Genomic DNA, 12,844 nt, shown 5'->3' with positions numbered 1-12,844 from the left:
GAGGGACCCCCCGCTGCCTAAGTGCCGCCGAAGACCCAGAGTGCTGCCGGGTATGTAAAAAAAAAAAAAAATTAAAAAGGCGCCTAAAGTGCAGGGCCCTCTTAGGCGTGGGGCCCAATTCCAGGGAATCGGCCTAAAGCCGGCCCTGGTCTTTAGGGTAGTTTTCTAACTGCTTGGCACTGCCTCAGCAGTACAAAGCCACTATACTGGGGCAGGAGAGAAGGATCTGACCTATTAATTTCTGTGGAGTTACTTCAGATTTTCCCTGGTGCAAGTGAGAACAGAGTTAAGCCCAGAATTAGGTTTGTGTCATTTCCCAGCAGAGCCCTTGCAGTGGTAGCTAGGGATGATTTTCAAAAACCAATTACTTGGTCATCTTTGTTAAAATTCATTTTTTAAAATAGCAAATGAGCACCCAGTACATATGGTGAGCTAAAGATTTATAAATCTCATTTCACAAGCAAGGCTTTTGTATTGTTTGGTCAGATTAGATATGTTGGGTTCCAAAAAGCATTCAAATCAAGGAAATCTGTTGTTCTGTTTCTGCACTCCTACAATTTAAAAAACATGGAAAAACATAACCTCATCCATACATAAATTGGCAAAACAATATCTCCCTCTTGGGCCCACAGTTCAAGAATCAAGCTGCTGCCCAGAGCAAAGGTTTATTTTGACCAAGGATTAAACCCCTGAAAGAGAGAGTTTGGCAGATAAATTGTGATTGACCATTAGCTATATTGGCACTGTTTGGCAGTGCTATGACATTTACACACAAAATACTATCTGTAAATAACATTATGCTCCTAACACAAATGCTGATATACATTTCACTTTGAACTCTCACCCATTTGATAGAATTGCTCAACACACCAATAATTTTCTTTTGGAGCCATTGCCGAGGATTGGTTACAAAGGATATGGTTCCACACATATTTTGAACAATGTGTATTATTTACTCCAAAGTCTGTATTTTGGCACAAACATGTTAAAAAAAGAAAAGGCATGCGGGGTAGTGGGAATAGTATTTGATCCAACAGACTGGAGACAGGTCAGTATACTGTGTGTACAAATATATTTGAATGCTTAGAATACATGGTATTTCTGTGCGAGAGATATTTTCCCCTTTGTATTTTGGACCCATTGCACTCTACTGCAACAGTTCTTCAGGCCCAGAAATGCAGTCCCTATCAAGGCAAAAATCCTGGTGCAGTCAATGTGCCTGATTCCTCCTACAGTTTTATCCATGCAGCCCTAGGGATTCTTTAGGGTTCCATGGTGTACATTAAGGCTGTTACCCTGCGAACACTTAGACGAGCCATCAACACTGAACTCAATGAACCTACCCCCACCACTGCCTTGTGCTTTTGCAGGCATTTAGACCAGTGCAGTGTGACTACAATGAGGGTGAAATGCCACCATCCCTATAATAAGGCTACAGTATATCAGTGCACAAGTGGGTTAAAATCCATTTGATCGCTACCGTATTATAACAAGTGCACTGTATGATACTGCTTTTTTAATTTTACATTCAGATACATTCAAAATATATTAGAGTGACATGTAACATGTTGGTACACATTATACATGTCATGTCAAGCACACTCTTGGTAACTAGAAGCCATTCTGCCAAACAGAAGCCTGATGTAATTCCATTGCCTCACATGGAGTTGTACCAAGAATAAATATGGCTTATTGTGGCCATAGAAAATAGCAGTAATTGGAGGCTTTAATTCATAGGCTATTTTGGGATAGTATGGGGTATAATGGATATCATTTCCCTCTGTTAATTGGATATTCAGTGATCCTCAGCAATGAAAAGCAGTGAAGCTGCTGTAACCCCAGAATTTTCTGATCTTCAGGAATCACCATGCCCAAAGGGACCTACAGATCCCAGACTGCATAGATACTCTTATTTTTGATATTATATTGAACATGTTCTCTCCCTAACCATTTTGTGGCCACGGCTACTCTGAAGCTATTTTACATGCACAAGAACGCTCTGGTTCTTTAGGATCCATTCCCCATTTTTACAGAGTCAATAGGATTTCCATGCAACGCTACAGAGACATGACAAGACACAAATACTGTTCACATTTCTACTGTGTTCAGACTTCTCACAAAACCCAGATAAATTGGTTCCCTCAGAAAAAAAAAAGACTATTTAACAAATCACTCCCCCTTACCCACCTCAAGTTACTGTTCTACAATTAATTACAAAGAACGCATATTAGAGACAGATTGAGTGTTATAGCCCACATACTGTAATGCAGTTCAGAATTATTTTTCAATTTGAAGAGATTTTTCTTTTTTTACTAATGATTTACACATCTGAAGACAAGACATTGATAAGGATATCATCACTTCTTAGAAACAAAATCCTAAAATGCTAACATGGAAATGCTATTTAACAGAATGTTAAAAATTCGTGCAGATCTGCGAAGTCACTTTCAGGCTAGGTCTTTTCCAGTAAAAATGGCATCAACATACTTCTGATGAGACTGCAACTCTAACTGGTAGGTCACGGTCTACTTCCTTCTTTTAAATCACTGTTGAAAAACTATATTGCAACTGCTGGCATACAAAATGTTTATTATATTACAAATTATTTGTACACTGTATTTTAACTGTGTCATTGCATTGTGCTCAGATAGCATAATTATAACATGATTTTTCTTTCCAGGAATGTCCTTACTGTCTTCATATAACCTTTTTCTGTAGTTCTTTTAAAAACTGCAAAATGATGTTATAAACAAGATAAAAAGCCATTATGAATGAAGAAATTAAATTTCATCTGTGAATAAAGTGCACCACAGTGTTTTTCTAAGTAAATCAGAGAATTTTGCAACAGATAGCACATCTTCAATACAATTCCAAACAGAATTAACTTTGGATATCTAACAGTTCTTCCCCAGGTGCTGGGGGGTGGGGGAGTCGATTTAACTTTGCCATTATAGTTTTGTCTCTCTAGGAGCAGGGCCGGCTCCAGGGGTTTTGCCGCCCCAAGCAGCCAAAAAAAGAAAAAAAAAAAAAGCCGCGATCGTGATCTGTGGCAATTCAGCGGGAGGTCCTTCGTTCCGAGCGGGAGTGAGGGACCCTCAGCCAAATTGCCGCCGAATACCTGAAAGTGCCACCCCGCTCCAGAGTTGCCGCCCCAAGCACCTGCTTGATAAGCTGGTGTCTGGAGCCGGCACTGTCTAGGAGGATGCTAAGCTAAAATTTAAATGAAATTTATACTGGTGAAACTTGCATGTAGATAAGGCCTAACAGACAAATTCAGCCCTGGTGTGAGAGAGTGCAGTTCCTACTGAAGCCAATGGGAATTAGTCCTGTTTATGGCAAACTGAATTTGGCCCAGTATTTATAAGCCTTCACTTTCAAATGCAATATTTTCAGGGAGACAGAAATTAACACAAAAAGACATTTGGATGCATTGTGTTACACTCATGAGATTAGTATTAGTTGGTTAATAGGGAACTGAGACACCAGTCTGTCGTCATTAGACTCATATTTATATGAAAGGCTGAGTTTCTTTGGTGTTTTGTTCATTCAAGTTATCCAACTGCCTATTTGTGTACGCTAAGCATCAGGTATCAATCTTCACCAATAAGTTGCTCAAGATTTTTCCCTTTTTTGCAATTGGTTAATGGTAATTTTCTGTCTATAATAGATTGGTCACGTGTATAAATATACAGCATATATTTACATAGAGATTACAAAAATACATTTCATTTATATCTAATTAAGTAACAAAAATGAAATTTCACATTTGTTTAAAGATCAACTAGCATTCCAAAATCTTTTAATAGTTAAGGTCTTTAGAGCAAGAGACATCTGTTTCTTCCAGGGTGGCTATGCATCACTATCTGGAATGAGTTTTTTTAATTTTATTTTTTTGAAAAAATAGCTCTGTTTTAAAAGTTTGTGCTTCAACAATTTCAACACCTCATTCCAATCTTTTCTTTTCCTGTCCAGTCAGTTTTTTTCAAATAGCCATAAAGCTAAACCAAGCTCCTGTTCTCACCTCAGTAAAGACCAAAGAAACTCATTACGAAAATGGAATGACCAGATAAAATAGCATATGCATCTGAAGCTGAATAAATTAACAGGATGAACAACATTACCTTTAACTTCACTAGCCAAACATGCCCAGAACACAGCATCCCATAAGCAACTTCAGTTCCCAAAGCTAAATTATTACTGAAGGAACTGGAAGTATTTTGCATAATCTCCTAACTATTTTGTGTGAGACTGCAAAAGATGAATACTGTCAAATTCAGCTGGTTAGGGTTTTGTGGAGATTGGATTCATATAACAGTGCAGTATAACCTTATCTTGAGCAGTCTACAGTCATCGTAGGTTCAGCAAATACCCCCCCTTTTTCACAGAACAATAATATTTTGTTAAATCCACATACTTGTTTACTTATTTACACTTTAATGTAATCAACAGGTCCTCTACAATCAGAATTTCCTACAGAGACTGAGAATTCTAGAGTTCGTGTATTCATTGCTCCAGTGTAATCAAAGTCAATCACAGCTTCAGGTAGCATTCTCTGGCATCACTTTACTAGATGTCATTGTTCAAGAAAGAGTACAAAGCACTATGTTAAATAGAGGTCTTCTTGTCAAAGCAGGTGTATTCATTATTCCAGGCTGGATAGATTTGCTCAAGGTTCTCAAATTTACCAGCTTCACAATGCATTCAGAATGAATACCTCTTGAATGTAGGGCAAAACTCAAATAACCATTTTTCATTTGTGGGTTTCTGAAAGCTTTCAGCACCCACTTCCTTTGTTAATCTTCCTTCCCATCGTGCAGCATAGGCTCTCTTAATATTGTAAACACATTCTCTGTAACTCAACAGTGGCATTAGTGACCACTGAAGCCACCAATTACCCCAATACAATTAACTCTCTTCACAGTCTTCTCTTCTTTCTGGCCTTTGCTGGGACTATTTACAGGGTACATTGTTTATATTACTTATTCACATCAAATTCTTGTGGTTTGAATGTGGTCTCTCGAAGGAAAGGACTGATGTTGCTTTGCTGCATTCAGCCCTGATTATTTTGTAATGAACTATTAATATGATCTCTACCATAGAAGATTTATGGCCTTTAGTTTACTCGGTACTACTGTATTTTCTTCTTTAATCACAGAAATAAAATTGACATGCAGAAGTTATTTTAGACAGTTCTACTTTTGTGCCCCTGATTCTTAATAGACTGTAGTATTACACAGACATATGTTTAATAGCATCCTAGTGACAAAGGGCTCATAGGACAAGAGCTAAGTGACAAACAATTGCATATCATAAATAGAACTTATCAGTATTAAAGAGTTGCCTGGCAGCATCTCCTTATCCAGCAAACAAACAGAGTCCATATCTTCAAGTCCTCTTGTTCTATTTCATTCCATTTCACAATAACCTAGTGTTAATCTTTCAGGAGAAAAATGCCATCACTCTGGCACAAGTTGCAGCAAGTTTTTAAACTGAAAATTAAGACTTACTTCCTTGGCTACAACAAGGTATGTGATACAAACACTGTGCACAAAGGTATTAGACCTGAAACTCAAACATGTCTGTTTGTTTCTTGGCCAGTTTAGCAACTTCCTCTCTTATTGCCTTCACTAGAGCAGCTGTAGAAATGTTGGTAAGAGGTGTGTCAGAAGGGTCGGCTTCTGAGAGGCTATGCTGAGAAGCTGCAGTAGAAGGCAACGGAGCCTGTTCCAGACTAGGATGCATGTTTGCTGGCTGACTGTACTGGCGGGGAAGTCTTGAAGGAGAGTTATGTTGGTAGCGTGATCGTGGATAAGCCTCTATGTAACCAGGGAGTGGAACCTATGGAAGAGAGCAATCACACAAAATAGCTGGCCTTCAGGTCACCTATTACGTAATCTAACACTCCAGAGAACTCCCTGCAGTCGGATCCAAATGAACATATGCCTCTTGGGGCCACATTAACAGAAAGCAGACTTCATACTCATAGTGCCACTTCACTCTGTACATTTTTGTATGTGCTGTTTGTAAGCAACAACCAGAGTTAAGTTCCCAGCTATCCAAATTGTGTGAACAAATTCTCTTTGCAGAGGAAAAAAAACTCTACATGCTAAACTAATCACCACTACAAGGGCAGATAGATGCCTTGTTGAAAGAGTGTCCCTTTATTATTTTGTATGATTCTTTGCTTTCCTATAGCTGATTTCAATACGCAGATTTATCACAGTATTCTGAAAAATATCTAAGGCATAAATTATACTTAAAAAGCCAAGGGAAGAAGAAAAGAGTTTGCTGGCTTGAAGCACCACTATCTAATCCACATGAAGCAAACAGCCAGGTTCTGAGTCTTAAAGCTCCCAATAAAAACTGACAGTGGACATAGCATTAGAGACAGGCTATCTGGGTCACTTGCAGGTTTAAACGAGTGTAAATGGTGGATTCTCTGTAACTTGAAGTCTTTAAATCATAATTTGAGGACTTCAGTAACTCAGCCAGAGGTTACGGGTCTATTACAGGACTGGGTGGGTGAGATTCTGTGGCCTGCAATGTGCAGGAGGTCAGACTAGATGATCATGATGGTCCCTTCTGACCTTAAAGACTATGAGTTTATGAGTTCAGCATTAAAGAGCTGCCTCACCATTTACTAAGGGGAAAAACGAAGTGTTCAACCTGTCTGCTAAAATTGGGAAGAAAGTCCCTTCTCTCTATATCCCCTATACCAGGGGTGGCCAACCTGAGCCTGATAAGGAGCCAGAATTTACCAATGTGCACTGCCAAAGAGCCACAGTAATATGCCATCAGCTCCCCCACCCCACTCCCAGTGCCTCCCACCCACTGGCAGCCCTGCCGATCAACACCTCCCCCTCCCTCCCTGCACCTCCCAATCAGCTGTTTTGCGGCATGCAAGAGACTCGGGGGGGAAGGGGGAGGAGCAACAGCACAGAATACTCAGGGGAGGGGGCAGGGCCTGTGGCAGAGCCGGGGTTAAGCAATGAGCACCCCCCAGCACATTGGAAAGTTGGCACCTGTAGCTCCAGCCCGAGAGTCAGTGCCTATACAAGGAGCCACATATTAACTTCTGAAGAGCCGCATGCGGCTCCAGAGCCACAGGTTGCTGGCTATGTGCTTTATTGGACAAGGAGCTTTGACTTCTCTGAAACATCAGGTTTTATGGCCAAATTCAACCGTGGTGGAACTCTTAACTCAAATGCAATTATACAAGAGATGAATATGGTCCATTGTGTCAATCAGAAATAAAGGTAATTGAAAGATTTTATTCCCACATTGGACCAGATATGCCACAGTTACACTTCAGTTTTACTTTGCCCTAACTCCATTGATTTCAGTGGTGTTTCAGTGGCTTAAACTAGAGTACCAGTGAGGAATCAGACCTTTCATCCCTATGGGATACTAAATGTTGCTGGTGCAACATTCTGATCCACAATGGCAAGCTCTAAACTGAATTTGAGGAAGTTTTAGAACTCAGCTTCTAACTAATTTTATTTGTTTTGCAAATTGGTAAAGAAACAACAGCATTTAATTTTAAGGGATGTTTTAAGCCACTGTATTTAAAGTTGTGGTTCATTTTCTTAATTAGACAAAGTAATTTTACCCGAGAAAGAGTTTACTGATACAGAGTAACCATTTTAAATCCAATTAGAAAAAATGAAAAGAAATCTCACTGATTTTCAGATTTGGAGTGATTTGCACAATATCCTATGGTCATCATAAATCAATAGAAAAGCCATTAAAATGCATAAGCATAGAAAAGATAGCCTGATAATTCTTTTTCTTTTCATTAGAAAAGGACATGGGGCCAGATTTTCAAATGAATTTAGTTCCCATTTAAGCATCTAAATGAAGTCGCCATATTTTCCAGTGTTCAGCACTCAGCAGCTTCCACGGAGAACAGTCAGAGCTGTTGGGTAAACCATTGATAGCTGAGCACCTTTGGAAATGTGGCCATTTTATTCAGGTGATAAATGGGAGCTCCCAGGCACTGAACTTCTGAAAATCTGGTCACTAAGGGATGAATTTTCAAAGATATTAGGTGTCTAAAGTTGCAAATAGGCACCCGTGGGATTTTGAAAAGCACCTAAACAGGTGGAGGGGGGGACAAACTCCTATTGAAATCAATAGGAGTTAGGTGCCTAACTGCTTAGGGCCTTTTGAAAATCCCATCAGATGCCTCTTTGCATCTTTAGGCACCTAACTATCTTTGAAAATCCGGTCCTTCATATTACATATGCTCCACAAGATTCAGGGCATTTCCATCTACTTGATGCACAAAATTTAAAATCCACCAGGAATAGTATTTGCCTGAGTACTAGATGGAAGTGGTATTTAAATACCGCCAAGAGGCTGCACCCCTTTTAAGTACAGAATTGGACTGATCACATAGAAAACATTCATATTGAACAATATATAAAAACCACTAGAGGTCACTATTTTACTGCTTTTACTCAGCAGCAACTGAAGATTTGCTTGGATGATCATAACCCCACCAGATACATTTCCCTTCCTCCACCAAATATAAAGCTTCAAATCTTTGCTTTTCTTTGAGAAAGTAGTGCATTAAAGTAAATGAAGCTTAAAGTAAATTCTCACAATTTCACCAATATTTGGTATTTTTTAAAGCCCCGGCTCCAGGAGGCATGTGATTAGTGGAGAATCTCAGTTTTCATTTTTTTAAAAGTAAGGTTCTAACCCTCATGGTTTCAGAAAGAAAGCATGGAAACAAGTCCCAAAAGCATTCTAAAGGCTCACAAACCAGAAGACAGAGAAAAAACTCCAAATGTTTTCTTTTTAATTTCATGATTTTGAGGACCAATTCATGATTTTTTAACATATTGAATTGGCAATATTGTGATTCTATTCCACAGTGACAATTTTCAGATTCAGGAGGTCCCTGGGCATGATATAAAGCATTTGGGGGCAGGATCGTGGTTTTAAAAGAAAAAAGGATATTTTCCCCCATTTTTTCTTTTCTTTCCCTTGCCTACTAAGTAACCCTACTTCCTGGCTATGGGCTCATAAGGAGATGCCGGTCCCCTGTTTACCAGGAGGTAGGGGCTAAAAGCTCTGGCGGGTAAATGTAGCTGAAGGAAATCTGCTGCCTTCTCCTCTAGGAGAGGGATTCATACCTCCTCCTGCCACAATGTTCTTTTGGGAGCCCCTCCTCCCCCCAAAAAAATTCTTCCTCGCTGCTTCCTCATATACAAAGATGGGAACTACTGCATGTAGCAGCTGCTCCAATACCGGTCCTATGACCCTTCCCCTCCACTCCCCACCGGGCTCTCTGGCCTTACCAGAGTGTATCCCCTTCCAAAGGAAGGAATGGCAGGCTGGAGTTTCCCTCCAGCTCCATTCACCTTCTTCAGAGTTGTCAGTCCCCATTTCTTGGCAAATAAGATCTGGCCATCACTTCCTTGGGCTATAGACAGAAAGTAGGACCATATGGAGCAAAGAGGTAAAAATTAAATACTTCACCTATGCGCTTCAAAGTAGAAGTCTAAACTTATTGGTATAGTTCCAAGGGGCCTACTGAATTTGAAAGAGCCAGTAGGGTTACAAACCAGGTTTACCACAAATTAACAACTAAAATTCTCCTCTGAAAAGGGACTCTAAAAATGACACCAAAGGGCATCATATCTCAAGGACTCCTTTTGAGAAGATACTTTTTCTAATGGCCTGTGCTACAAATTCAACCTGGAATCAGAGTCCAGCTGGGTTCTTTCCTTCTCATGCAGCATTAATAAAGGTCTGATAGGCCAAATGGAGTCCTAAGCAATACCACTTTGTTTCCAGTAAAGTTGCATGGGGTAACTTATTGGCCCTGCAATGGCAATTAACTAAACAATTCTATTGATATACAAGAGGAAATTGAATCCATCTCCTTCTCTGTTATAGCTGAGCTGGTTCTGCAGTAACAGGAGTAAACTGAATCCACAAAGGGAGCAGATTTGTTGAGGAAGAAGTTACCATTTTTAAAAAGTCACTTTACAGGAAAGAGGGAAAACAAAATCTAATTGTGAGAAATGGTTTTAAATATGAAAAACTACTCAAGTTCACCTTAAGAACTTTGTATTTCTTTGGAATATAGCTGTCTCTTGTACTGTACTACAAAGCTACTTAGACTGTGGACTGTCACACTAAATATTATAATAAATTTGTGCTCACATATCTAGAGCATGAGTTAACCCTGTAATGACCACAGGCTACAGTACAAACAGCTAATAATAAAACAATTTATTTTACTTTTACTGAACACTATCTGTTCTGATTTTAAGTATCCTTCAGTTACTTACTCTCAGGCTTAACTGAGCAACAGAAAGCCTAGTCTTTTTTCAGTCTTTATTATAAAAACATTCTACTTTTTACCAGTAGGGGAAATTAAAACTTCTCTCATGCTCCATTTTGGTATCCTCCTCCCAGTCTCATCTTCACACTCTCACCCATGCTAGTGAAACATTCCCATCCTTTCATGAGCTGACCTCTTGCTCCTCTTCAAATTTCTCCCCAAAATACAATTCTTCCACAAAGCTTTTTAAAAAATGTGAGATTCTTATACCACATCTGTCTCATGATAGTATAAATGCCTTCAATCCCAGGCAATGCCCTGGCTGTTTTGTGCCATTCTCCTTGCCTGGGGGGATACTAAGTGAGTAAGGATCCACCATAGCAGCTCCTGTGCCACATCCTGTGCCTGTGACTGGAACAAAGGGCATAGGCATGGCCAAGGTTCCCTTGAATCTTTGCAATACACACCTCGTGTCAAAAGCCCTTTAGTGCAGGTTGCTCCACATAAATGGACTGGTGGCTTTTTGCTGACTTGATCCCAATACAGTTTGATATAAGACAGTTAGCTATTTGCATGTTATATGTAAAGTTAACAGTCACCGTTCTCCACTGCCTCTGAGCTACAATCAGACACAGTGGAGAATGGTGGCTATAGGGAGCCAGTTGTGGCTTCCCAATCCCTCAGCTGCCCTGTTCAAGCAGAAGTTAGAGCCCCCAGTGAGGGATCAGGTGCAGTGGAGCTAGGTTCTCCCTCCCACCCTGTCTCTGGCATTTCCCCAGCCTGTTTCCTCTTTCCCATTTCTATGACATCTCTACTAGCTTTACATTGCTGAAGATTCTCCTTACACAGGGAAATTCTCCTGTCCAAATTTCCACCCTCTTTACGTTCACTTTGTGCCACTTATGCCCTCTATGTGTAAATCATATAACATTATTATAGAGAAAAACAAGAACACTTACCGAGTCTGCCCATTGCCCTGGTAATTCATTATCTCCAGCATAGGGCATCCAGGCTTGGTTCCTGTATGCTGTGGGTGGTGTTGGGATGAAATAGCCTGTGAATCCAGGTCGATTTGTTGCTGGTATGGCAAACACTGCTGGTACTGTATTTCCTATTAAGCAATAGGGTAGAGATGATTAATAGTTGATAATCTTAGCTATAAACCTAGAGGATCATTACAAAGCATACCTGAAGCAGCCTGAGGAGAGACAATGAGTCTGTGTGAGAATGTTGATAACATCAAACTAGAATACGATCGCTCCTATCAGTTGCACAGAGCCCTTTTCTAAAAAGGCACAGCATATTAGAGAAGCTAAGGACTGTACATTGCAGATCAGGAGTGAGGTGTATTTGTAAAGTCATCTTAGAAAGTATGTATCATAGCTGTGTCAGAAGGAGGGGAGCTCAGGGATACGTAGTGGATATGGCTAGCTTCTCCCTTCCTACATGGGTTGGTGGTCATGCCCTTAGTACACTCATTATCTCATGACCTGCCTCCAATATCTGTCTACAACATTCATAGAATCATAGAATTGTAGAACAGAAAGGGACCTCGAAAGGTCATCTAGTCCAATCCCCTGCACTCATGGCAGGACTAAGTATTCATGAGGAAGCAGAGGTCTCTTTGTGCTGGATTTTCACTACTTTTGCCCCTTCTCCCAGCTGACACACATATTTTGTCTTTGTAGGCCCAAAGAAGACACCTCAGGATCAGACCCATTCTCAAATAACTGATTTCTATTAAAGCTAAAAGTCATTACAAAAGACTAGTGTAACAGGGCACACAAGCCTCGACACAAGACAGGAAATTACCGGTAGCTAAAAATAAGACACCTAGAGCTGGAAGGAGGCTTCCAGCGAGGGGTTTAAGAAGAGCCCTGCTAAGCTGGAGAGGAGCAAGCAAAGATAGCAGATGTAGAGTTCTTTCTGTGGGAGAGAAACTGGCCAAGGCCAAGATGGTGCTTAGCACATCTCCCAGAGGAAAATACACTTCACCTAGTGTATTGTTTTTTAAGAGAATAACTAGTCCCACCTATTTTGTTGACATAAAAAAAACAGTCTTCCGGAGTGTCGTTTACAACGATGACATACAATCTCTTCTGACGGCCCACCTCAGCCTCTGTTTTTAAACAGACTTTTAAAGAATGTGATGCTGCCAGGACTGGTAGATGCTTGGAGTATTGCGGCAGTGGTACGCTCAGAAATGGGAAGACTCAGCCAGTGCACTACAGCCTCTAGGGAAGTGCCCTAGGGGGCACTTGACACAACTCTTCAACCCAATTAAGGAGAGGAATTAAGCTTGGAGTGGAGCTTCATGCAGCCCTAGGCCGGAAGGATTGTGAATGCAATTCAGGGCTCATAAAGAGGGGAAAGATATGTTTTACAGCTAACTTCCCTCACCAGGACCATTATTGTTAGGAAAGATTTATAGGGCGCTGTACCTTTACCCTGCTCTGTATAGTCACAAGTCTAGATTGTGGCAGTTAGGCACAAGCCGTGAGCAGAGGGTGGTGTGGAACTTCACCACCGCAGGAATAGCATTGGGGA

General features: G+C 40.4%; 1 protein-coding gene across 2 annotated transcripts in view; it reads right to left on the bottom strand.

Moving 5' to 3' along the window:
- Positions 1 to 32: 32 nt before the first annotated feature.
- The window catches only part of KIAA1549L (KIAA1549 like), a 211,914-nt gene continuing 199,102 nt past the window's right edge, over positions 33 to 12,844 (bottom strand). For both annotated transcript variants that reach the window (XM_039539040.1, XM_039539039.1), the window contains 2 exons: positions 11,257 to 11,408; positions 33 to 5,838 (listed from right to left, as the gene is read on the bottom strand). In XM_039539040.1, the coding sequence (XP_039394974.1) occupies positions 5,557 to 5,838; positions 11,257 to 11,408 (434 nt within the window). In that variant the 3' untranslated portion in view covers positions 33 to 5,556. The remainder of the gene's footprint in view (positions 5,839 to 11,256; positions 11,409 to 12,844) is intronic.

The sequence above is a fragment of the Mauremys reevesii genome, linkage group 4 (genome assembly GCF_016161935.1).
Source record: "Mauremys reevesii isolate NIE-2019 linkage group 4, ASM1616193v1, whole genome shotgun sequence".
Lineage (NCBI taxonomy): Eukaryota > Metazoa > Chordata > Testudines > Geoemydidae > Mauremys > Mauremys reevesii.
Note: the sequence above shows the minus strand (reverse complement) of the source record. Positions and strands in the feature narration are given on the sequence as shown.